The following is a 27,351-nucleotide window of genomic DNA, read 5'->3' as shown; positions in this document are numbered from 1 at the left end:
ATATATATATATATATATATATATATATATATATATATAAGCGAAAATGCATGTGTGTATGTATGTACGCTTTTCTCCGATGTCCACAAAAAGCTTCTTTCAGAAAAGCGCTTGCTCAGTTCACAACTTCTTAATTGTAATATCTCAGAGTTACCCACGGAGCTCGCTTGTCTATTTAATTTTATTGACTTTCAAACGTTAATTATTCCACATTTCCTGCATCGACACGCGTTATATTCGGTTTTCGGTATAAAAAAAAGCGAAACTCGACCCAAAGCCAGTTGTCTCAAGAGAGCTAAGTAACGATTGTTCAATGTCGACTTCGTCATATCAGACTGTAGCTTTCATTTCGCTCCTCCTAATAAACAGGGAGCGGATTTTCAAAAACAAACAAACCGATTTATTCACCTCATTCAAAACTGTCCCGCACAAAATAACTGCTGAATACCTATCGCCGTCACGTCAATCAAAAACACGCACCTGTTTTATTTTTTTTAAACACTTTACTATTTTCCAACTGCGTGTCGTGAAGGCTTCGTTTTTTTTTCACATTTTCGGGGGTTTTTCACATACCCCGAAAAACACCCGTGCAACGCCGGGTACCCCTCGCTAGTATAATATAAAACCAAGACGTAAACATTAAGTTTACAATGCATAAGCTTCTGTAAACTAAAAGTAAATATTAATATTTATATAATAATCCCAACTAAATAAAAAAGCTCAGTACAATAAAAATAGGAAATCGCAGTTGTCTTAGAAGAACTCAGTTTAAGGCTGTAATTTATAATTTACAAGAATTTATTGTTCGACAGGATACTCAGATAAAAAGTATTAAGATTTCCTTAATCTGCGAAGTTTCCTTAATCTGTGAAGAAAGATATTTGTAAAGAATATTGTAGCAAAGCTATAAATTTGCTGGTACTTGCATGAACTGAAACTGCATTATATGAAAACTAGTCAAAAATGCAAAATGTTTAAGTTCATAAAATGTGTAAAGGAAATGGAAACCTTATTTCATTTTGCACTAAAACTTTTTTGGCATATATGACTAGTTTTCATATAATGTAGTTTCAATTTATGCCAGTACCAGCAAATTCATAGCTTTGCTATGATATACATTTGCTAATATCTTTCCTCTGATGAGAAGAACACATTTCTTTGAAACTCTGCAGATTAACAAAATCTTAATACCAGATACAAACAATGGTGGATGCAGAGAGAACGAAAATGCCAAGAGTGATTAGAGATTTGTTCATTGTGAGACTCTTAAACACAGAATATTCAAATCCTGTTGAGTTAATTGAGTTTCTGTTTCATTTCAGGTCATTAAAATGTCAAATAATAAAAAATAAACATTTTTAACACCATTTATTTTTTTTTTTTATATACATATATTTCTCCCAATAACATTTTAAAAATCTTACTGAAAATTGGGAATAAATTGTAATCAAGGGAAACATATAATACTTCATTTTTTTTTTTATCAAGTCTAAATGAAAATTAGAAAGAAAATGTCAGTAACTTAGTTTCCAACCCAATCTATATCTATAAAAGTGTTTATAAAGATCGTAGTAAGCTTGTCTAATGGTTATTATATTTGACTCACTGACTTTAGGTTTTGATTTCAATCTCAGCTCAAATATTTTTTTATTTACAAATGAACTATTAATACTTGCATGTACATGTCTCAGTTTATTTCCGTTTTTTTTTTTTTAAAGGAATTTGAAGTTACATTTAATACACCTGGTATTTCTGTTTATGAGAAATCTGCAGTTATTAAAATATATTATGCATATTTTACAACCAGGCAACGTCGGGTGACCTGCTAGTAAATCTATAGTTTTAAAGTTATTTCTTTTGAACGGATTAAATTAGAGAATGATGAAAATTTAATTAAGAAAAAAAATGCTATAAAAGGATGAGCTCTGAAATTAGGAGACCAGGGTTAATATTGATTTGTGAGGTGCTTTCGAATTATAAACAAGTGAAGCTCCCCCATGAGTGCACAGTGAACAAAGCATAAAAAAAAAATGATTACAAGGCCCCAGGGGATGTCAAATCCTCATGAAAATGAACAAACAGTGCAGATTTAGGCCTTAACGTATGTAAATTTGAGTTCTGCACCATGCAAAAAAAAAGAAATGACTAATCCATCATCCCCCCCTCCCCCATTTAGCCCCAAGGCCTTAATATATTTAAATTTGAGTTCAGCACCATGCAAAACTGCTAAGTAGACATACACAGAAAATTTTGGACAAATATGGTAAAATAGTCCCAAAAATGGAGTGTTTTTATTAGCCGTAAAAGAGCCCCTGGGTACACCCAAGTGTTATCGCAAAGTATAGACAAACAAAATTATACAGAAATCAGTTACAACTGTTCAGAAAGTTTTATAAAAATCCAAGGCATCAATTTTTTTTTTTTTTTTTAATAAGCATAAAAGTATCAATTTTAGTTATTTTGACCTGAAAGGTACCAGTAGGGGAACAATCTGTTACTTTTTTACTCATGTAATGTTTAATGTTTGTGCAAAATTTTTAAACAGTTCCAAGGCATAGTTATTGAGAAAAGTGCGGACAGACGAACGGATGGACAGACAGCCAAGGGTGAATTACAGGTGTGACATTCGCTGCTGGGTATGTATATACTTGATACATACGAACTCGGGAAGGACCGATCAGCGAATGCGCTAAGCTATGGTTCTCCCTTCTAGAATCCAAAGCGCGCTGAGGTTAGATGGGATAATGTTTCCCTTGTGATATTTTATATACATCAAATAACAAAGAGAAGAAAAAGGTAAAAAAAAAAAAAAAACAGCGGATTATGTTTCAATTCCAAAAATCACGGGTGCACAACACGCGACTCTTTTATTACTAAATACAGAAATATCTGGAGGGGGAGATTCTCTTGGTTGTTTTTTTTTTATAATAAAAAAAATGGAATGTCACATTTGCTCATTATATATATGTATGCCAATTGAATATATATATCTGTTGAAATAATAACCAATCATTCGCACATTAACTCGGAATTTGATTCCTTTTCTTCTTTTTTTATATTTTAAAATGTCAATTCAATATACTGATGTAGAAATAATAATCAATCATTTTTTTTTTTTTTATATTTTAAAATGTCAATTCAATATACTGATGTAGAAATAATAATCAATCATTTTTTTTTTTTATATTTTAAAACGTCAATTCAATATACTGATGTAGAAATAATAATCAATCATTTTTTTTTTTATATTTTAAAATGTCAATTCAATATACTGATGTAGAAATAATAATCAATCATTTTTTTTTTATATTCTAAAATGTCAATTCAATATACTGATGTAGAAATAATAATCAATCATTTTTCTTTTTTTATATTCTAAAATGTCAATTCAATATACTGATGTAGAAATAATAACCAATCATTTTTCTTTTTTTATATTTTAAAATGTCAATTCAATATACTGATGTAGAAATAATAATCAATCATTTTTCTTTTTTTATATTTTAAAATGTCAATTCAATATACTGATGTAGAAATAATAATCAATCATTTTTTTTTTATATTCTAAAATGTCAATTCAATATACTGATGTAGAAATAATAATCATTTTTCTTTTTTTATATTCTAAAATGTCAATTCAATATACTGATGTAGAAATAATAACCAATCATTTTTCTTTTTTTATATTCTAAAATGTCAATTCAATATACTGATGTAGAAATAATAACCAATCATTTTTCTTTTTTTATATTCTAAAATGTCGATTCAATATACTGATGTGGAAATAATAACCAATCATTTTTCTTTTTTTATATTCTAAAATGTCAATTCAATATACTGATGTAGAAATAATAACCAATCATTTTTCTTTTTTTATATTCTAAAATGTCAATTCAATATACTGATGTAGAAATAATAACCAATCATTTTTCTTTTTTTATATTTTAAAATGTCAATTCAATATACTGATGTAGAAATAATAACCAATCATTTTTCTTTTTTTATATTCTAAAATGTCAATTCAATATACTGATGTGGAAATAATAACCAATCATTTTTCTTTTTTTATATTCTAAAATGTCAATTCAGTATACTGATGTAGAAATAATAACCAATCATTTTTCTTTTTTTATATTCTAAAATGTCAATTCAATATACTGATGTGGAAATAATAACCAATCATTTTTCTTTTTTTATATTCTAAAATGTCAATTCAATATACTGATGTAGAAATAATAACCAATCATTTTTCTTTTTTTATATTCTAAAATGTCAATTCAATATACTGATGTGGAAATAATAACCAATCATTTTTCTTTTTTTATATTCTAAAATGTCAATTCAATATACTGATGTAGAAATAATAACCAATCATTTTTCTTTTTTTATATTCTAAAATGTCAATTCAATATACTGATGTAGAAATAATAACCAATCATTTTTCTTTTTTTATATTCTAAAATGTCAATTCAATATACTGATGTAGAAATAATAACCAATCATTTTTCTTTTTTTATATTCTAAAATGTCAATTCAATATACTGATGTAGAAATAATAACCAATCATTTTTCTTTTTTTATATTTTAAAATGTCAATTCAATATACTGATGTAGAAATAATAACCAATCATTTTTCTTTTTTTATATTCTAAAATGTCAATTCAATATACTGATGTAGAAATAATAACCAATCATTTTTTTTTTATTTTAAAATGTCAATTCAATATACTGATGTAGAAATAATAATCAATCATTTTTTTTTTATTTAAAATGTCAATTCAATATACTGATGTTGAAATAATAATCAATCATTTTCTTTTTTTATATTTTTTTGTTCATAGTGCACCCGCATAGAAACGAGGACATATCTGTGAAACTTTTTAGATCTCTTCCGAGAATCATATTGGTTGCTTTCTCTCTCTCTTTTTTTTTTTTTTACGTAATTAAAACCCCCGCTATGAAAAATTCCTTTTTTCATATTTGTCGTATCGCCTTCTGCGTTAAAATAAAATACCTATATTTACCTTAGGTTTTCCAGGTTCGTATTCATCTTTCTTTTTTTTCTTTTTTTTTTATCTTGATGGGGTTAGAATGGTGATTCCTCCTTTTTTTAAATTTGCACGTGGTGCGCTATGTCTATCCCATTTCCAATCTTCCCGGCAACTGACTGTTTTTTTGTTCTCCTTTTTTTTTCTTCTTTTTCCGCCTTAGTTATCTCCCTTGCTCCTCTTCTGCTGATATTCGTTCTCTACGTTCTCTCTCTCTCTCTCTCTCTCTCTCTCTCTCTCTCTCTCTCTCTCTCATGTCAATGTGTCGTCTCGATGGGTTTGTTTACTTTTTTTTTTTCGTAGGCCCGTCACACCATCCTCCATAAAAGAAAAAAAAATTTTATCAGAAAATTTTTTTTTTACATCCAGTCTCTGGATTGCGTCTAATTTATTTGTTCGTCTCACCATCTCTTTTTTTTTTTTTTTTTTTTTCTATTTTATATCACCTGACAACGCGAAAGCGTGTCTGCTACTTTGTTCTCTGTTCCTTTGATATATTTTATTTTCAAAGGATATTCCTGTAAAGTTAAAAACCAATTTTGCAGTCGTCTATTTTTGTTTCGCATTTTGCTCAAAAATGTGATTGGGTCATGGTCGACATATAGTTCAATTGGATCCTTCCCAGATGTGAGGTATATCTCAAAGTTATCGATTGCAAGAATAACCGCCAATGCTTCCTTCTCGATAACGGAATAGTTCTTTTGATGTTTATTTAGCTTTTTTGAGAAGTAGCTAATCGGTCTCAAGTTTCCTTTATCGTCTAACTGTGATAATACAGCTCCTACCCCAATATCACTAGCGTCAGTATGCAGAGTGAAAGGTTTATCAAAATTCGGGGCTAATAGTACGGGCTCTTCACTAAGCATTTTCTTTATTTTCTCAAAAGCCTCTTGGCATTCTGCCGTCCATTTGAATCTGTTGTTTTTCTTCAGGAGATCCGTTAGAGGCGTGGCAATACTTGAAAAGTTCCGACATAATTTACGGTAATAACCGGTCATACCTAGAAATCGTCGGGTTTCTTTTGCGGTTTTAGGTCTTGGATATTCCTTGATATTCAGTATTTTTATTTCACTCGGACTGATATTTCCGTATCCGACCTTGTATCCTAAATACTTGACTTCAGCCTTTCCGAAATCACTCTTCTCTAGATTGATCGTCAATCTCGCATCATTCAGCCTCTTGAATACTCGTTTGATGATGTCTAGGTGTTTCTCCCAATCATCACTGTATATCACGATGTCGTCGATATAGACGCTTACGTTCGGAATTCCTGACAGGCATCGATTCATTAATCGAGTAAAGGTGGCTTGGGAATTCCTCATCCCAAACGGCATTACATTATAGTGATATTTTCCTCCTGGCACTACAAATGCAGATTTCAATTTTGCTTCTGCTGTTAAAGGAACTGACCAGTACCCTTTAAGTAAGTCGCACTTGGTTATATATTTAGCGTTGCCGATTTGATCAATGCAGTCGTCCATCCGAGGGATGGGGTATGAATCTATTTTCGTAACCTCATTCAGCCTCCTATAGTCTGTACAGAATCTGACTGATCCATCCAGCTTATCCACTAGGACGCATGGGGACGCCCATTCGCTCTAACTTGGTTCGATGATGTGGTTCTCTAGCATGTACTCAATCTCTTTCTGGATGGTTTTCTGCTTCGTCGGATTGACTCGGTAAGGATGTAGTCTTATCGGTTTCTCGCAAGTTAGTTCCACATTGTGTTCAATGACATTTGTTTGCCTGGGAACATTCGAAAATAATCCAGGTACTTCCTGCATAGCTTCCTTTAACTCAGTTCTGTCCTTCTCCGCCAGGTGTTTGAGCTTGCTATCGATATTTTCCATAATTATGGAATTATTTAATTTCATTGGGATGTTCTTAATTTCAAAGCGATCATCTCCATCTTTTTCCCTTTCTTCTGTAGTAATGACCTGCCCTATGGGACGTTCGGGGTCATTCTTACGTTCTGAATACTTTTTTAACCGGTTCAGGTGACATATCTGTACCCTGTTCCTCTTTCCGGATATATTCACTTTGTAATTTTGGTCGTCGACTTTCTCCAATATTATATGGAGTCCATTAAATCTTGCTTCAAATGGTGATTTAACCGAGGGTGCAAGAACCATAACCCTGTCGCCTCTTTTGAATTCTCTCCCCTTAGCCTTCCGATCATATAATTCTTTCATTTTGGTTTGATTTTTCAGCATATTATTTTCTGCAATATTTCGGCATCTTTCCAGAGTATTTTGCAACGTCGTAACATAATCCCTTATGGGTTCGGCCCATTTATCTGAATTTTCCCATTCTTCTCCAATGGTTTTTATCGGGTTTCTCATTTCTCTGCCATATACCAATTCGAAAGGGCTATACCCCAAGGATTCTTGTTTAGCATCTCTTATGGCAAACAATACGAACGGCAACTCTTTGTCCCATTCATTTTTCCTTTCTATACAGTGTGCTCGCAGCATGCTCTTAATGGTGGCATGAAATCTTTCCAGCGCTCCTTGCGATTGAGGATGATAAGCGCTCGATGTAACGTGCTGAATTCTAAACGTTTCTGTCACTTTTTTGAATATTTTCGACGTGAAATTTGTTCCTTGATCAGACTGTATAGTCTCTGGTATCCCCATCTTTGTAAAGAAATTCAATAATTCCTCGATTATTTTTCTAGCAGAAATATTTCGCAGTGGTATTGCTTCCGGAAATCTTGTGTTAACACACATTAATGTTAACAGATATTGATGTCCTGTCCTTGTCTTCGGCAAGGGTCCTACGCAATCCATTAGTATCCTGTCGAACGGTTTCCCGGTTATGGATATGGGTTTAAGTGGTGCTGGGGGAATTCCAGACTGTGGTTTCCCCGCCGTTTGACACGTTTTACAAGATTTACAGATTTCCTTTACACTTGTTTTTATTCCGGGCCAGTAAAAGTGCCTGGTTAATTTTTCGTAGGTCTTGTTCACACCTAGGTGCCCAGCTAGTGGAGCCTCGTGTTCTAACCTTAGCATTTCTCCCCTATAGTCACTTGGTAAAACAATTTGGCATCGCATATCCCTTCTACTTCCCGGTAACTTTTGACCGTCGTATTTCCTTTTTAATATTCCTTCTTCTATAATGTATTGCTGTTTATACCGGTCACTTGTGGGCTTGTTTACTTGCTCAAATAGTTTTTTCACGCTGGCATCCTTTATCTGAGCCTCTTTTAATTCCTCTCGTGATTTCTTTAACATTATGAGTCCTCTGTCACCGACTTGGTAGAATGGCGTTGCCTCTCTGCTTTCCTTATGTGCCGTCGTTTCTCGTTCTCTGTTCGTTTTTTCTTTTCTGTTCCGCAGATTATATGCTCCTATACTTCGTTTGGGGTCATATCCGTCTATCTCGTTTATTTCTATGTTTACATCATTCCCCAGTAATAAATCTATGTTTTTCATGGGAAGTTCATCTATGATTCCCACCTCTATTATTCTCGTAATCTTCCCTGCCTTCAGCTTAATCTTTATCACTGGTATTTTCATATCACATCCTCCTACTCCTCTGATCACCACATGGTTGATAATTCTGTTTCGGGGCGCCATCTTTCTTAGAATCACCGATTGCGCGGCCTCCGTATCTCTCAATAATTTTATCAGTATTTCTCTTCCATCTTTCCTTATTATCGTTCCCTTTCTCATGAAAGGTTTATATATATCGTATTTTGGCACTGACGAAATTATTCCTTGTGGCTTAGTTCCCACATTGTTTCTTATTCGGTTCCTCGATTTGATCTGTATTGACTTGATATATGTCCTATTTTTCCACATCTATAACACGTGGGTGGGTTCATCCTCTGTAGCTGTGTTGGTCGGCCATTCCTTGAGTTATCTCCTCGCATAGTGACTTCTTTCGGTTCATTTGCCCGATTTACTATTTGCAATTTATTTATTTCTTTCCGACGGGATATTATATATTCGTCAGCCAGTGTTGCCAGCTCACTGCCTGATTTTGCTCCTTTTTCATTTAAGTGTATCCGCATGTCATCAGGTAATCCATTTAAAATTTCTTCGATCAGAATGAGCTGCTTGATTTTTTCTGGGTCTCCGTTCACCCCTTTTGAATCATACCATTTATTCATCGCTCGTTCCTTTTTCTTGACAAACTCTCTGAACGACTGCGTTTCGCTTTTCTTTATCGTTCTGAATTTTTGTCGATACGCCTCTGGTATTAGTTCGTAACTGCTCAGTATGACTTGCTTCACTGTCTCATAATCTGCCCGTTCTTCGGCCGATAACGCTGTAAAAGCTCTTCGTGCTTTTCCTGTTAACGTGCTCTGGATAAGTGTGGTCCACTTTTCTTGTGGCCATTCCATGTTGACCGCCATACTTTCAAAATGTGAAAAGTATTCGTCTACGCTTTCCTCTGTAAATTTAGGTACTAACCGTATCTGTTTCGCCAAATCAAACCTGTCTCGGTTCGTTTCTGTTGTTGCCTCAGCCAACCTGATTTCTCTTATCCGAATTTCCTGTTCCATCCTCGCTTTTTCCAACTCCACTTTTGCTTCAATTTTATATTTTTCTAACTCTAGTTGTTCCCTTGATAATTCGCTATAGTCACTGTGCCATTCATCTAGCGTTTCAGGCGCGAAGATCTGTTCCTCCACCATGTGCTCCAGTATTATCCCAATAATTTTGTTTTTTCTCATGGCCATTTTTGTTTCTAATTCCAGCCTCTCTCCTACTGCAATTAGCTCGCTTTTCTTCATTTCTTCAAGCTTTTTGAGAGACGGTTCATTTAGGAATTTCTCCACTCTTCCTGTAGCCATTTTTCTTTTTTTTTTCTTTTTTTTTTTATTTGTCCGCCTATTTTTTTCTTTCTCTATATTTTAGTTATTTTCTTTTCTTTTTCAAGAATTTTGTTGAACAAAAAAAAATGTTTTCTCTGGCGCATATATATCACCCGGCTATCGAGCCCCCTTTATGTGATTTGTTCGCACGACTGGTTGTCCAGGACAGTAGTCAGGTTCTTCGTTTTTTTTTTAATATATATGTTATATATATATCTATATATATTTTTATCCCGGACGAGCCCCCATGTGACATTCGCTGCTGGGTATGTATGTACTTGATACATACGAACTCGGGAAGGACCGATCAGCGAATGCGCTAAGCTATGGTTCTCCCTTCTAGAATCCAAAGCACGCTGAGGTTAGATGGGATAATGTTTCCCTTGTGATATTTTATATACATCAAATAACAAAGAGAAGAAAAAGGAAAAATAAAAAAAACAAACAGCGGATTATGTTTCAATTCCAAAGATCACGGGTGCACAACACGCGACTCTTCTTTTATTACTAAATACAGAAATATCTGGAGGGGGAGATTCTCTTGGTTGTTTTTTTTTTTATAATAAAAAAAATGGAATGTCACATTTGCTCATTATATATATGTATGCCAATTCAATATATATCTGTTGAAATAATAACCAATCATTCGCACATTAACTCGGAATTTGATTCCTTTTCTTTTTTTATATTTTAAAATGTCAATTCAATATACTGATGTAGAAATAATAATCAATCATTTTTTTTTATATTTTAAAATGTCAATTCAATATACTGATGTAGAAATAATAATCAATCATTTTTTTTTTATATTTTAAAATGTCAATTCAATATACTGATGTAGAAATAATAATCAATCATTTTTTTTTTATATTTTAAAATGTCAATTCAATATACTGATGTAGAAATAATAATCAATCATTTTTTTTTTATTCTAAAATGTCAATTCAATATACTGATGTAGAAATAATAATCAATCATTTTTTTTTTATTCTAAAATGTCAATTCAATATACTGATGTAGAAATAATAATCAATCATTTTTTTTTTATTCTAAAATGTCAATTCAATATACTGATGTAGAAATAATAATCAATCATTTTTTTTTTTATTTTTTTTTGTTCATAGTGCACCCACATAGAAACGAGGACATATCTGCGAAACTTTTTAGATCTCTTCCGAGAATCATATTGGTTGCTTTCTCTCTCTCTCTTTTTTTTTTTTTTTTTTTTTACGTAATTAAAACCCCCGCTATGAAAAATTCCTTTTTTCATATTTGTCGTATCGCCTTCTGCGTTAAAATAAAATGCCTATATTTACCTTAGGTTTTCCAGGTTCGTATTCATCTTTCTTTTTTTTATTTTTTTTATCTTGATGGGGTTAGAATGGTGATTCCTCCTTTTTTTAAATTTGCACGTGGTGCGCTATGTCTATCCCATTTCCAATCTTCCCGGCAACTGACTGTTTTTTTGTTCTCCTTTTTTTTCTTAGTTATCTCCCTTGCTCCTCTTCTGCTGATATTCGTTCTCTACGTTCTCTCTCTCTCTCTCTCTCTCTCTCTCTCTCTCTCTCTCTCTCTTGTCAACGTGTCGTCTCGACGGGTTTGTTTACTTTTTTTCTCGTAGGCCCGTCACACAGGTCTACCCTCCTTTTTGGTGGGGGACCAATAAGTAGCTGTATGAAAAGCTGTTGAGAAATCCACATTGGCAGATGCAAAGTTGTATCAAACATGTTAAATAGAATCTGAGTGTATCAACAGCAGAGTTCTCATCTTGTTATTCTTTAAGATTTAATTAAGATTCCTACAAAGAATGTAAATTATTATTTTTTTTTTTTTTTGGAAAGTTTGTTTAAAAGCATACAAAGAATTTAAAATTTTTAGATTTGTTAAAAAAAAAAAAATGGATTTCATATATGCTAAAAAAATGGCCACATTGCTTAAAGTATTTGTTGTTGTTTTTTTATTTAAAGAAGTTACTAGAATATGAAGCTGTATCACAGCAAATTGATGGAGACCAATGAGTCAAACAAGCTAGAACAAAAGAAGCAGAGAATGGATCGGTCGATTCTGAAGAACACATGCCATAATAGTATTTATAGAAAAGACTGAGACTAGCAACATCCTGCCTGTGAGAGATAAGGTGCATAGAAGAAAGAGTAGAGCCAATCAACTTACATCTTCGTTCCGTCACCATATCAAAAATCCTTAATTGTGACAGATTCACCAGAGCAAATATGACTAGAATACTCTATAGATATCTGATAGACATAATTCTATGAATTTATCAATGAGACATCAAATACTTGCACAACTTAAATTTAAAAACTAATACATGATTCATTAGATACTTATTGAAATTACTTTTTTCTGTTTATTTGTAATTGAACGGAATATTAATAAGTTTTATTCTGAAGTTGAAATTTGATCAGTGAGCCACAAGTAGATTTTTCATTTGTACAAGTGGCTAAAATCCAGCTGTTTCCACAAAGTATCCTGGCAGTTGCAACTCGAACGACTCAGTTTTGAAAGGATCGACCAAAGTATATCCATTTCAAGCCTCAGAATCTTTCATAATGTGTCATTTTTATTCGTGACTAAAATTGAATCCAAAATAATTGCTTTAACTTTGTGCTTGAAATTATTCACCAAAATGATGTTGCATAAATACTGTCAATAATTTTTTGCTACATATAAAAATTTATATTTCTGTTTATGTTTAAATTCAAAATGTCTAGATTTGAAAATCCAATCTCTGTATGAGAATTCCCACTTTAGTAAATTGAATACGTAAGGGTTTTTTTGCGATTCATAAATTGGAATAGAATTTTAAATGACTCAGTGGTTGACATTGCAGAGAATACAAAAATGAAAATGACGGAAACATAAGTATGAATATTCCTAAACGTTGAATAAATTGTGAAATAGACAAGTAATCAACCACTTCAACAAAAATAAACTTCTTAGTGACATGCGATATGGTTTCCGTTCTGCTAGATCTACAGCAGATGTGCTTACGGTTATATCTCATAGGATTAGTGAATCTCTCAATGGCGGCTTCCTTTCTAGGGCAAGTGCTCTTGACATATCAAAGGCCTTTGATAGGGTATGGCATAAAGGTCTACTTCACAAGATTTCCATCTGCAGTATAGTTGGAAATGTCTTCTCAATTATTAAATCATTTCTCTCTGATAGGCTCATAAGAATAGTGGTTGAGGAGCAGAAATGAGAAGCTCACAGTATTAACGCTGGAGTGCCTCAGGAGTTCATTCTGGATCCAACTCTCTTCCTGATCTACATCAATGATCTTCCAAATCATATTGTGCTGATGACACTACCATCTATGGTAGCACATCAAAGGCCGTAAATAACCAAGTTCTCTTTAATCTTGAGCATGTGATGCAATGGGGAAAGAAGTGGCTGGTTACTTTTAATGCATCTAAAACCAAGCTTCTATCTTTACATCATCAACGCTCTGATCCTCATCTGGTATCAATTGAAATGGATAGCTCTCGTCTTGGAAAAGTTCCATGTTTTGACAAGCTCCTGGGCTTGACCTTTACTCCTGATCTGAAATGGAACACATACATCAAATCCGTTGCCAAGATCGCTGGAAAAATAGTGGGATCCTATCGATCCAGTAGATATCTCACTGCTGATGCAATTCTCTACCTATATAAGAGTCAGGTGCATCCAAGGATGAAGTATTGTTGCCACACCTGGACAGGAGGTGCTAGAAAGAACTTATCCTGCCTTGACGTTTAAAATAGACTCTGTAGCCTGGTAGGGGTTGCCCTTTTCTCTTCCCTGCAACCTCTTTCTTACAGAAGAGATGTTGCAAGCCTGTCTCTGCTTTATTATTTTCATGGCAAGTGCTCATCTGAGTTCCAATCTATGGTCCCCCTTCGCCAAACTTTCATGAGAAACATTCATTTAGCTGAAAACACTATCAATAATTTCTCCCTCTCAGTGCTCAAACCTAGACGTAGATTCCATGAACAAAGTTTCTTCCTTAGAACTGCACATCTGTGGAACTGTCTTCTGTTTGCCTACTTTCCAGCTGACTATAATATGGTCTTCAAGTCCAATGTAAACAAGTTCTTGAGCGATTCCTCTTAAGTAATCCAATTTATCAAATTGACACTACTAACAATTACTATAATATTGTCCCATTAACTACTGTTCACTTATTAACCCTTATCCTTGAGTGGCCTCTGGACCTTAATAAGTGGTGATTCCTTTGTCAAAAAAAAAAAAAAAAAAATTTTACAAATGATAAAATATTTGATACAAAAAACATGAAACCAAAACTGAGGTAGCATTATTATTATTTTAAAAAAAGGAAAAGAAGTAAACCTGTAATCGTATCAAATTCAAATAAAATGATTCTTTTTCATTTTTCTATTTCAAACTTAATATTGAGAAACAAGGTCATGCAGCACGGTCATAATCTGTTTTGGACCGTAACTTGTTTAAGTCACTTATTGTCACACATTGTAAACATCTCATCAGAATAATTCTTACATTTTCACAAAAAAAAAAAAATATCAAGAGATTCCATGAAATAATTAATTTTCTGCACTTTATGAAGGCTAATGCCTTGGAGTTTTTATACTATTCTAGTTGCAATGTCAGAATACTTGCTGCATGTGATTGCCAATGAGACTCCTAGCAAGAAACTACATTCTTGCAAGACACAATCTTTCAATCGGGGAAACAAATGAAAGACCATAACATATTCACTTGATTTGATTGTAAATCAATTGCTATTAACAAACATGAAAATGTGCAAATAACCAGGCATGTACTTATCTCCAATAACCAAATATTTATTTTGTTTATGATTCATGTTTCTTGTGACAGAACTTAAGTCAAGTTACTTGACCAAACATTGACAGAAATCCATAAACAAAGAAAACTGTGCCAAACTATAAACCAGCTTGGGTTTTCAAGGGAAAAATAGAATTGTTTCTGATTTCTATTCATATATTCTGTAAAAATAAAGCTTATTGGGATGATGTAAGGACACAGCTTACATATCACTCTTAGTATAAAGATGAATCAATTATTTTTTCCAAGTTGACTACCTCGATAGTTGATCAAGAAAAAGTAATCATAAAAAAAATCTGATTAAAATGACGATTTGAGATTCGTACTTACGTTATTGCGTTTCACCTCAAATTTTTTAGTACAATAATATTTTAAGATCTGCATATGTACAGAATGTCCATAGCATGGAAATATGTCACAAACTTCCACAAAGCTTTTTGACAGACTCCCATAATGAGATATATTCTGAAATTACATTAACTTGATTACTTCTAAGTAATATAAGTATGTTTCAATACAATAAAATTGTGAGGTCCAGCACCCTGATTGCTCACTTTGATTCAAGTTAGTCATCCTTCCTCTAAACAACTTAAAACATTCATCTACAAGTGAAGTGTGCATGGTGGCAGATAGCAAAAGATTAGATTAATTATAGTTTTAGTAATTTGGTATAAGTTTTAGTAGTTTAGTATAACTACCAAAAGATTGCCCATTTGGTTACCCATTTAGCTTGGCTTAAATTATTTGAATCAGGAAAAGATCAGTTACATATAAAGACATCTAAAATCTCTTCCTCGCTTCCTTTTCAACTGTGAATTAAATAATATTACTGCTTGTGTTGAATGTTGGATTACTAGAAAGCACTAGATGACCTGATTGGAATGGGGTAGAGGTGCAAGTGTTTTTTTAAGAGTGAATATCTCGATACCAAAAGGAATGTATGGAAATGGATGTTTTTAAAAACAAAAAAATGTATTCAAGAGAACAATAAAACATACCGGTTAAAATTTACAGTAGAAAAATAAACGTGGTTCAAAGTTTAGTTTAGGATAATAAAATACGGTTTAACAAAACAATAAACAATAAATGACCTCATTAGGTGACATCAGTTAATGAAAAAATGATTTATCATATATTCATGAAAGAGAATCAGTTAGTTACAGTTGGAGTTAGAAGCAGGAGTCTGCCAGAGTAGGTTAGAAGCAGGAGTCTGCCAGAGTCTGTTTATCAGGTCATCTGGTGATTTCTAGTTGGAGTTAGTTTGTTCATCAGTTGTGGAGGCATTTGCTTGGACCAAGTAGAAGAATGTAGAACCAAAAGAGAAGTGTTGTAAATCTCTGAGGAAAAGCACAGAATTGTGAAAATGGAAATAAAACGAAGAAACACAAAAAGAAGTTATGTTTCACAGAGAAATGCTTTCCTTTCAGTGTCAGCGAGATGAAAGTAACTTACAAAATAAACTTTATAGCCTGTTCCCAAATGGCAATTTTGTGTTTATAGTGTTGGAAGTGTCATGTTTGTTCAATCAGTTCAATGTATAAGTATATGTCGTCCTGTTACATGAAAAATATCCATGGAAGCAAGAAAGTCATTTTTAACTTTTGTCTTTCTACAAAATTTGTTTTTATTAAATATGAAACCATTGTTTCTATTTCATTTCTAATAAATTAAGTCAAATGCAAATTTTGGCTAATTATAACAATTAGAATGAATTTTTCTAAATCTAAGGAATATCTTAACAAGTATTTTATGTAATTAAAATATATAGGAAACAATGGCATAGGGAAACAAACGTTGATTAATTTAGTTTTAATACGATAGATTTACTACAGAAAAGTTGCATATGATTACTTGAACACAACTTACTATTTTACCCATTGCTGTCGGGTAAATTGTAGGTTCATACCTTTCCTAACAATATTAGTGTTTTTTCATGATGGCATGGTTGCAGTGTAGCATCTGTTTTCTTTTTAAAATTATTACACTTCAGTCTTACAAACTTTTAAATAAACATGCCTAATGTATTTTCAGTATATTTTGAGCATAATAGATTGATTCGATATGAATACGACATAACTGATTCCATAATTGGTGATGATATCCACTAGGCTAATCACGTACTTCTTTATTTGAAATGAAAACAAATTTTAAAGCCTTTGAATTTAATGATTTTAAATAGATTTATTCCAATGGAAATAACATGAAACATTGTGGGCAAAAGAAGAATTGTGGATATTTTATTTGCAATCATTAAAAAGACAAGAAGATGCATGTTCGACAAAGAAACTTCTGTAGAACTTCTCAGATAAGAGGGCTAAATAAAAAAAAATTAGACTTAACAAAATCCAAATGTAAGTTCACATTTATAAAGCTTTTGCAGTAAATAAAACCAACTCATAATGGTGAACACGATAACACAGAGTGCAACAAAAGAATTTTAATTGCAATTCGATAATAAATTCAATGTTATAAAATGCTTCCTGTTCTTTTAATATTATTCTTTTGCTCATTTTATCTTTTTGTTTTTCAAAAGTTTTTTTCCATTGACAGACAATTCTGCTCCAATTGTGTGTTATTGCAATCGTCATAGCAAAATGTTATTTTGTTGTCCATAAACTAATCAGTTTTTCAATTGCTTCTTATGTAAGTCCATATTTCCTTGGTACTCTCCATTTCTTCAATATGAATGAATTTTAAATAAGTTTTAATATACAATATTTCCAGCATGACTCCCCTTCTATTTCCTAACTCCTGTATGTACATTTTCCTCAACAATATTCCAGACTAAACGTGATTAGAAATAAACCCAAAATTTTTATGAATTTATTAAAAAAAAAATATTGTTTGATATAGAAAGGCCATTTCTAACACATTCTTTTAGGATGAAGGAGAAAATGGGACAAATGTTTTTCCAAAGGAGCAGGACAGTAAAAGATATGTGCATATGTCCAATTGGTCATTGGATTTTTTTTCCTTTTAATAATGTAAAACATTGTAGATATAGTTCCTAGTTAATTGCCTTCCCACAAGAGCAAGGTTGTTTTTTTAATGTTAGGTAAATCCAGCTCCCCAATAAGGGATACTCTGGATGGGAACAATATAAATTGCCTCAGTAAAGAAAGATTCACTAAACAGAGAACGGAGATGATTCAAGCCTGAAGGCCTGAAAAATAATCTATTGTAATGGCCACTCTATTAGTGGAATCAAATCCTGATCCTTATACCAGAACTTAAAATGAAACTGTAATTTTTAGTATCTAATCATTATCTGAACTTAAATATGAACCACAACCGTTTTTGTTTAACTTACTTGTAATAAGCATATTTTATACTGCTATGTGGCTGCACACTGTTAAAGCAAATACTGAAATAAAAACATTTAATGTATTATCATATATATATATGAAACATATATATCATAAAGCAATAATCTTCCATAAAATGAACTTCATCCTCTATGATAGCAGTATTGTAAACTGTAAACTAATAATCATAAAACATTTGTGTCAGGGATATTTCTTCAGCAGAAGATAAGTTGGCTCAAAGGGCTAGAGGATCGAGATGACATTATATGTAATAACTAAGATCAAGGGTTCAAATCGCAGTGTTCATGTATTCATTGCATCTAGCCACACTGATGAGTCTGAAAAAGGTGAAACACATATGCATGACTATATCATATATATATATATATATATATATATATATATACACATTTATATATATATAATATTTATATATGTCTGTGTCTGTTTATGATTAAGGGTATTCCTTTGTTTATGTCCTCTGGCGATTGCACATGTTTCTTTTTCTCATTTTTTTTTTTTACACCAACTTAAATTAGTGTTTATAAACAAAACTATAAACTTAAATTGGTGTTTATAAACAAAACTATAAACTTAAATTGGTGTTTATAAACAAAACTATAAACTTAAATTGGTGTTTATAAACAAAACTATAAACTTAAATTGGTGTTTATAAACAAAACTATAAACTTGGAGGATATTGTGATCCATTTTTGGAAATGAATTCCAAAGTTTACTTTATAAAATGTATATAAAACTGGATATAAATATGTATTTTAGAAAGTCGATTGTCAATATTCTGTTGTAAAACAAGTAGTAAGGTACAATACTTAAAAATGTTCAATGAATTCCTCGAGTCATGTGTTGTTCAATGGGCAAAAGTTCGATTTTTATCAATCATATGTGTACAAGAAATTTTTATCAATCATAGGTGTACAAGAAATTTTTATCAATCATATGTGTACAAGAAATCTCTGACGCTTTCATCTGTTTTTCCGTTCTGGCTGTAATGTTGGACAAAGTATGCGCTTCTTTGGTTTATTCCAAGATGACAATGGGATTGACTGTCATCATCATCATCATCATCATCATTAGCAGCGTCAGTTTAAGTTCTGTTTTACATGTTGGCATACATTTGACCGTAGACACTGTGTGCTGTGTTAAATGTATACAGTCATCAGCAGTTTTGAAAAAGCGAGAAAGAAAGGAACAAGGTTAGAAGAAGCTGGAAAGAGAAATGGAAAAGCTGAAAAGTGATCGAGAAAGAGGAAAAAGAAATGAGATAAGGAAAGAAAGATGATGAAATTAAAGAAAAACTTGAAAAAAAAAAGAGTCGCGAATAAAGAATGAGGGAGAGGTAGAAAGATGATGACGATCATGTCTAGATAAAAAGGTAGAAAAGGGAGAGGTAGACATCAAACAGAAGTGCATGTGTCATTCTTAGGAAAATCCATCTGCTACATTGTTTCATCAAATAACTTTGATGAGTTTTGGACAATGTGAAATTCCTTATTTAAAGCAAAACCTCAAAACATTTGAGATATGAACACTTTTATTCAATAGATTGAAATCCTTTTAATTCATATAAAAACTTTCAATGTGAACGTTGAGCAAAGAATGGATTATATGTGTTAAAATATGTTGTTTTTGTAAAATGATTTCCTGCAAGTTTTCTGTTTAAAGTGAGCTGAGATCTTCACTGTGCTGAATGTTGAGCCAAAGATAGCCGCTTTGGGATTTAGCTTGAGTATCTTTATTATCGTTCACAATGTTATAACGGACAATATTGGCTTTTGATGTATACTGGCTCCATTTTGAAGCAGCCATTGAAACAGTGACTGAACCAAGGTATTCGTCCCGGAGGATATTCTGGTCCCATACCTAGAAAATGAGAGAAAAAAAATTAATATATTAGTAAGGGTTCCCAATAAAGGTATAGGAAGAGGAGATGTGGAGAGGATGGCAGATTAAAGAGAGAGAAAAACAAATGAAGATAGAAAAAGAGAGCAGAAGATGACAGAAAGTAAAAAAAGCAAAGAAACGGTCAAAGAGAAGAGGAGGTAGAAAAGCACATAAAGAACGGAACAAACAAATGAGGAATAAGTAAGATGGATAAAATGAGAAACAAAAATAGAAAGAATAAAACTAAAAAGAAATAAGACACCTTTTTTCTTCTTTTTTTTTTTTTACTTGGGGGATCACCATTTATCAAGACCCAAAAACCACTCCAGGATAAATGTTGAGTTTCAGAAAGCTGGTGAGACAGTATGACCAGTAATAGTGGAACTTAAGTAGGGCAAGATCATTTAAAAGGAGGGCTTAAGAATTTATTCACATTAGACTTGAAGACGACCATACTTTAGTCAGTCGGGAAACAGCCACACTGTATTGTGTTCCACAGATGAACAGTTCTAAGAAAGAAACTCTGCTCGTGGAATTTTTTTAGTTTTAGGCACAGATAGAGAGTGGGAGAAGTTGTTGACAGTTGTTGTAGCTAGATGAGTGTTCGTTGTGAAAGTTTTACGGGGAGAAAATATGGATTGAAGGTCAGTCAAGCATTTACCATAGAAGTAACGGCAGAGCAGAGACAAACTCACAACATCTCCTCTGTGAGATACAATATATAGTGAGGCGAAAACGTCCTCGTCCACTAAATTTCAAAGATAGTTTTGTGCCCTGTCATGGTAAGAAAGGTACTCTTAGGAGCTCTACCCCAGGTGTGGTAATAGTACTTCATCTTAGGATGTATTTGACTCTAGTAAAGGTAGAGGACTGCATCAGGAGTGAGAAACTTTCTGGAGCAGTCATGATCAAACCATTTCCTCAGTGATTTTCGCAATGGATTTGATGTAGGTTTTCGATTTAAGGTCAGGAGTGAAGATCAATCCTAGAAGTTTGTTGAAGCTTCCTCCAGATGAGAGCCATTCATTTCAGCTGAGATCAAGTGGAAATACAGTGGTGGTGAAAAGATACAAGTTTGGTTTTGGATGCATTAAAATTAATTAGCCATTTTTTTTTTACTCCAGTACCACATGCTCCAGGTCTGGTCTTTGTTGTCTGTCCTTTGAAATGTTGCCATAGATGGTAGTATTGTCTGCAAAAATGCCGATGAATGATCATAGAATATGATTTGGTAGATCGTTGATGAAGATCAGAAAGAGAGTTGAGCCTAGGATGGATCCCCGAGTCATGCCAGCATTAATACTGCCAGTTTCGAATTTCTACTTATCAATGATTTCCTTAATAAACCTATCACGGAGAAAGGTTTGATAGTTGACGGCACATTTCCAGCAATTCCAATCTGCAAATCGTGTGAAGTAGACCTTTGTGGCAAACACTATCAAATATCTTAAGCTCTATGTCAATAGATCTACCGATCCTGCATATTACCGTCAGCACATCAGCCGTTAATCCCTCAGAATGGAAACCATATTGCTTGCCACTGAATGGATTATTTTTGCTGAGGTTATTGACAACTTCTCTATTTATCACAAACTCCAGCAAATTACTCATGATGCATAGAAATTGATTGGTCTTGACTGAGATGCAAAAGATTGATCCCCATATTTTTAAATACTGGGCAGACCATTGTGGTTTTTCAAGGTGTTAGGAAGCATCTCTCCTTAAAACAATGTTTAAGCATCTTTGTTAGTATAGGAGCTAGTTCTGGTTGCAGTTTTTTTTTTTTTTTTTTTTTTTTTTTTAGCACTATAATTTGTATATTATCAGGGCCAGTTGCTTTGCTGGAATTAAGGTACTTGATAAGTCTGAAAATGTCACGGATGGATATATGAATGTTGCTCAGAATATTTTCAGTCCTGAGAGGAAATTCAGGAGTAGGCAGCTATTATCACACAGGGTGAAGTTTGATGCAAAGTTTTTAGCAAAGAGTTTGCTTTTGCCAGATGCTGATGTAATCACCTCAGGCCGTTAATGATGGTTGGGATGGACAATACTAACCTGTTTAGAACACTTTTGCGCCACAACTCATGGGAACCTAGCCTCTGCTCAGCTACTTTAGACTTGACAGTTTGGGCAAAGGCTCTCTTGCTTTTTCTATAATCCTTTTGAAGTGGTTGATAGCAGTTTCTAAACATTTGTTTTGCTTAAAGCAAATAAATAATGATTTTTATGTACAAGGCAAGGGTGTATCAGGGTTGGTTATTTAGTTTTGATGAAAACGTTTTAGAAGTCAGTTAGCCAATCTGTCAAGTCAGATACTATAGAGGACATGACATTTTTGAACATGGAGCTTAGTGGTATTTTTGATATGAACGAACAGATTTTGGTTGGTTGGTTGGTTGTTTTATGGCATATCAACCCTTTTCAGGTTATTTAATGCCGAATCCAAAGATTTTGAAGAAAAATTTATTAATAGAATATATTTGTTGTTTTCAAGTCGGTTTCTATTTAACCCATAGTTGGCACCCTAACAGGTACTACCACTCCGGGTCAGAGTGGACCTGGAAGCAATGGCAATTAAAGGGTGGCCCCACACTCCCCAAAGCCCGCAAGCTGGGGCCTCACCACTGGATATAGTTTAAGGTCATATCCAGGACTGAACGTACAGAAACTGTCACAGTCAGCCATAGAGTAGCGATACACAGTGCAATAGAGAATGGGATTTGAGGTCTTGTTACACTTTTTTAAAGTTTAATTGAGACAACTGTTTGATTAGAGAATGTTAGCAGAGACTGAATGGAGGTTGAGCACAATTTGGGATAGATGGTCAGAAAAGATCCATCAGCATCAGGAAATGGATTCGTCAACAATCTGGGTAAGATTATAGGCAAGGGTGAAATCATGACAGAACCGCCCTTTGTAATTTGTCTTGTTTGAGTGGAATAGCCATTCAAAGTTGTGAACATTGAAATCAGCTTAGTGGTTAGATGCTGAAAAAGCTCAACGACACTTTTTTTTATTTAATTTTTTTTTTTTTTACAAAGGTGCCACCACTTATCAAAGCCCGGAGGCCACTTATAAGGATATAAGGATAAGGGTTAATGAGTGTACAGTAGTCAATGCGACAATATCATGATACTTGTTAGTAGTGAAAATGTGGTAAATTGAATTACTTAAGAGGACAGCTCATCAAGAACTTGTTTATGTTGGACTTTAAGACAACCATATTGTAGTCAGCTGAAAAACGAAAGACAATTCCATAGGCATGCAGTACTAATAAAGAAACTTTATTCATGGAATCTACGTTAGGTTTGGGCACAGATAAAGAGTGGGGGAAATTATTGATAGTGATTTCAGCTAGACGAGTACTTTTTGTGAAAGTTTGGCGAGGTGGGACTATAGATTGGAGCCCAGACGAGCACTTGCCATGAAAATAATGATAAAGCAGAAAAAGGCTCGCAATGTCTCTTCTGTGGGAAAAAGGTTTTAAGGAAGAGAAAAAGGCATCTCTCACTAGGCTACAAAGTCTATTTTAAACTCTGTCAATACAGGATAAGTTATTTCTAGCAGCTCCTGCCCAGATGTGGCAACAGTACTCCATCCTTGGACGTATTTGGTTCTTATATAGATAGAGAATTGCATCAGCAGTGAGATATCTATTAAAGCAGTAGAATGGTCCCATTTTCTTTGCTATTTTATGTAGGTGCTCCATTTAAGACCCAGAAGCTTGTTAAAACATGGAGCCTCCCCAAGATGAGAGCCACTCATTTCAATTGATGCTAGACAGGGATCAGAGCGTTGATGATATAAGGATAGAAGCTTGGTTCTTGATGCATTAAAAATAACCAGCCACCTCTTTCCCCATTGTACCATGTGATCAAGAGAATCAGAAAGAACTTGTCATTTACAGCCTTGGAAGTGTTACCATAGGTAGTAGTGTTGTCAGCATAAATGTCCACAAATAGCATGTGATTTCGAAGATCATTGATGTAGATCAGGAAGAGAGTTGGGCCTAGGGTAAACCCTGAGGAACTCTAGCATTAATACTGTGAGTTTCTGATTTCTGCCTATCAACCACTACTCTTATGAACCTATCTGACAGAAATGATTTAATAATTGAAAAGACATTTCCAGTTATATTGTGTCTGGAGATTTTGTAGAGTGAACCTTTATACCATACCCTATCAAACTCCTTTGATATGTATATAGCAATTGCTCTAGAAAGGAAACCTCTGTTGAGAGATTCACTAATTCTATGATATATAACCGTTAGCACATCTGCTGTAAATTTAGCAGAATGGAAACTATATTGCATGTCACTAAGGAGGTTTTTTTTGCTGAAGTGGTTGACTACTTCTCTATTTAACACAGATGGTAGCACGTGACACACAGGAGACTTATTGGTCTGTACTGAGAGGGAGATAACTGATCACCTGAATTCTTAAATACAGGGCATACTGATGAGATTTTCCAGGGTGTTGGGAAACGATTCACCTTAAGACAATGCTTAAACAGCTCTGTAAGTATGTGAGCTAGTTCTGGTTGGATCTTTTTCAGCACTATAATTGAAATGCCGTCAGGGCCAGTTGCTTTACTGAAATCAAGATTTTTGACTAGATTGGCAACAGTATGCATAGATATTTTTATGCCGCATAGCATGTTATCAGATACAGGGAGAAATATGAGGGGGTTAGCGGCCTTGATCGCATAAGGTAGAATTAGCTGCAAAGTTCTTGGCAAAGAGTATGGCTTTGTCCGATGCTGACAAGATTACCTCACATCCATTGATGATGTCCCTGTTTGCTATTTGCTAAAACTGTTGGGAACCAAAGTACTGCTCAGTTACTTTGGACTAAGCATACAACTCTCTTGTGTTCTTTATTACTCTTTTACAATGGTTGCTAATAGTCCTGAAAGCGGCTTTTCTCTCAGTACATCTATTACATTGGAAGCAATGGAAAAAGTGATTTCTTTGTGCAATGGTAACAGCACATTCTAGAGAGAACCACGGCTGGCTGTTAGATTTTTGCTGGAATTTTTTGAAGGGTATGAAATGGTCTATACCTACAATTAACCATTCTATCAGGTCTAATACTATAGAGGACACATTCTTTTTAAACATGGATTGCAGAGGTAGATCTAATATAAACGTATGGAAGCTATCCCAGCCAGCCATAGCGTATCAATATACTGTACTATGGAGAGGTACGTCCGAGGACTTATTATATTTCATTTTTACTTTAACTGATACAACCGAATGGTCAGAAGATCCCAGTGGAGACAGAACGGAGGATGAACATAGCTCAGGGCAAGTTGTGAGAAAAAGGTCTAGGAGATGTGCATACTGACCCTCAGTGTCGGGCACATGGTTGAGTTTGTTAACAATCTGAGTTAGGTCATAAGCAATGGAGAAATCATGACAGAACCTCTCCTCATCATCTGTCTTGTTTGAGTGGGCTAACCATTCCACATTATGAACATTGAAGTCTCCAGAAACGTGAATGTTAGTTGAAGGATGAACAGACTATTTCCCAGAGACAGATGCCCCAAAAGATTTAGTGGTCTATGACCACTCTCATCCATTATTTTTTTTTTATGCAGGCGAAACCATTACAGTGAAGTACTGTCAACAAATAGATGAAATGCGTCAGAAACTTTGACAACAACACCCAGCATTAGTCAACAGAAAAGGGCCATTTCTCCTCTACGACAATGTGACAATGCCCGATCGCACATTGCTAAACCAAATCTATAGAAGTTGAATAAATTGGGCTATAAAACTCTGCCTCATCCGCTATACTCCCCAGATTTCTCACCAACTGAAAACCACTTATTAAGCATCTTGACAACTTTCTGCATGAGAAATGCTTCAAAAACCTAAGCGATATCAAAAACACCTTCAGTGACTTAATCGACATCAGAACAAAATTTTTAGATTGCTAGCATAAATAAAGTTGTTTTGCATTGGCAAAAGTTTGTTAATTCTGGTGGTGCTTATTTTGATCAATAAAGTTTTATTTGAGTGAGGTATATTCACCTGAATTGAAAAGATAAAAACCGTAATAACTTTCTTGTCAACCGGATAGTGCCATGCTTTTACCTTTTCCTTTTGGTGTAATGGTGGAGGTACTGCATAGGATAAGCACATTCAATCTTCTGGTATGTAAGGTAAGTTGACTTACCTCAATTAATATGTCCTTTTCTGGTTTCTTACGAAAGAATGTAGCTCGGTCTTTCCATTCGGGGTCAGATGTATTTTTTATCGTGCACGTCCTTTGTTTGCTACCTTCGCAATTGACGATGCAATAGAAATCACCTACAATGACAATAGCAAATAAATATCAGATTATCTTCATTACAATAAAGAATATACAGATTTTTAAAAAATAAAACAGACTATTCAATTACTGTAGTATGAGTCCAACATATTTGTTTATCTAAATATGTTTAAATAGGTACAAAGTGGTAAAAACAAACCATAGTTATTCCATTTTAGAATTCCAAGGAATCGCCAAAACTAATTTTAAGCATTGTAGCAAGAATTCCTGCTTTAATTTTATTTAAAGGCAATTTCTCCCACTAGTAATTTCAATTGTACAAAACCACACGCTAATAACTGAAGTCCTGTTTTCGACTGTTACTAAATACTATGGATGCACTGATAAGCAATTTGGTTGATTACCAATTACCAGGTTTTATAATGCTGATTTATGAATAAATTTGGTTATCAGAAATGGTACAAATATCAATTTGATTATATTGTTAACCCCGTTTTGTGTTTGCCGGTAAAAATTCATGCAAATAATTAGATATCAGATATAAGTAATTTAAATATGTAAAAAATTTAACTAAATATTAAAAACAACAACACTCAACTATTATGGCAACCAGTTTTTGCTGGAAGTATTTTGATGTCAATCTCAAGAATACATATATCTGCAAGTTAGGTCAAACCATCATATCAAAGGATGGCAATCAGCAAAAACTTTCTGACAACTAATATGCTAAACCATCTTAGAAAAGTTTATTCAGTAGCAGCACAAGTTGCCAATAAGAGGAGGAAACACAATAAATGTTCAGGGACAGATATTCCCTGAACAAGTAGGAGTAACTAAGAGCCTCCGGCGAGACACCAAAGTACTATAGAATCAATATTGGCCAAAAAGAAAATTTTACATCAATGAGGACAGGTCACAAGAGATCCATTATCTCATAGCATAAATGATTGCTGTTAATATTCAACCATATTTTATAACATCTGACATTAGATTTAATAGGCCTATTGTAAAACTTTGTCTAAAATTACAGTATTTCATAAAAATGTACTTCACTGAAAAAATAATTTCAGATATATTTACAAAAGTAAAAAGGGTACTTGTACAGTTTAATCAAGACATAAAAAAATGAAAATATCTAAAAAAAAAGTTTAAATTGTTCGTATCCATTA

The 27,351-nt window shown here is 33.5% G+C and overlaps 1 protein-coding gene across 2 annotated transcripts in view; it reads right to left on the bottom strand.

Annotated features, from left to right (window-relative positions):
* Positions 1-19,536: 19,536 nt before the first annotated feature.
* LOC145247341 (calpain-5-like) overlaps positions 19,537-27,351 on the bottom strand; it is a 169,890-nt gene continuing 162,075 nt past the window's right edge. For both annotated transcript variants that reach the window (XM_080109004.1, XM_080109005.1), the window contains 2 exons: positions 26,087-26,220; positions 19,537-19,883 (listed from right to left, as the gene is read on the bottom strand). In XM_080109004.1, coding sequence (XP_079965130.1) covers positions 19,680-19,883; positions 26,087-26,220 — 338 coding nt within the window. In that variant the 3' untranslated portion in view covers positions 19,537-19,679. The remainder of the gene's footprint in view (positions 19,884-26,086; positions 26,221-27,351) is intronic.

Source organism: Euprymna scolopes, chromosome 25, assembly GCF_053919585.1.
Source record: "Euprymna scolopes isolate OS-2025 chromosome 25, ASM5391958v1, whole genome shotgun sequence".
In the NCBI taxonomy this organism is placed as follows: Eukaryota; Metazoa; Mollusca; class Cephalopoda; order Sepiida; family Sepiolidae; genus Euprymna; species Euprymna scolopes.
Note: the sequence above shows the minus strand (reverse complement) of the source record. Positions and strands in the feature narration are given on the sequence as shown.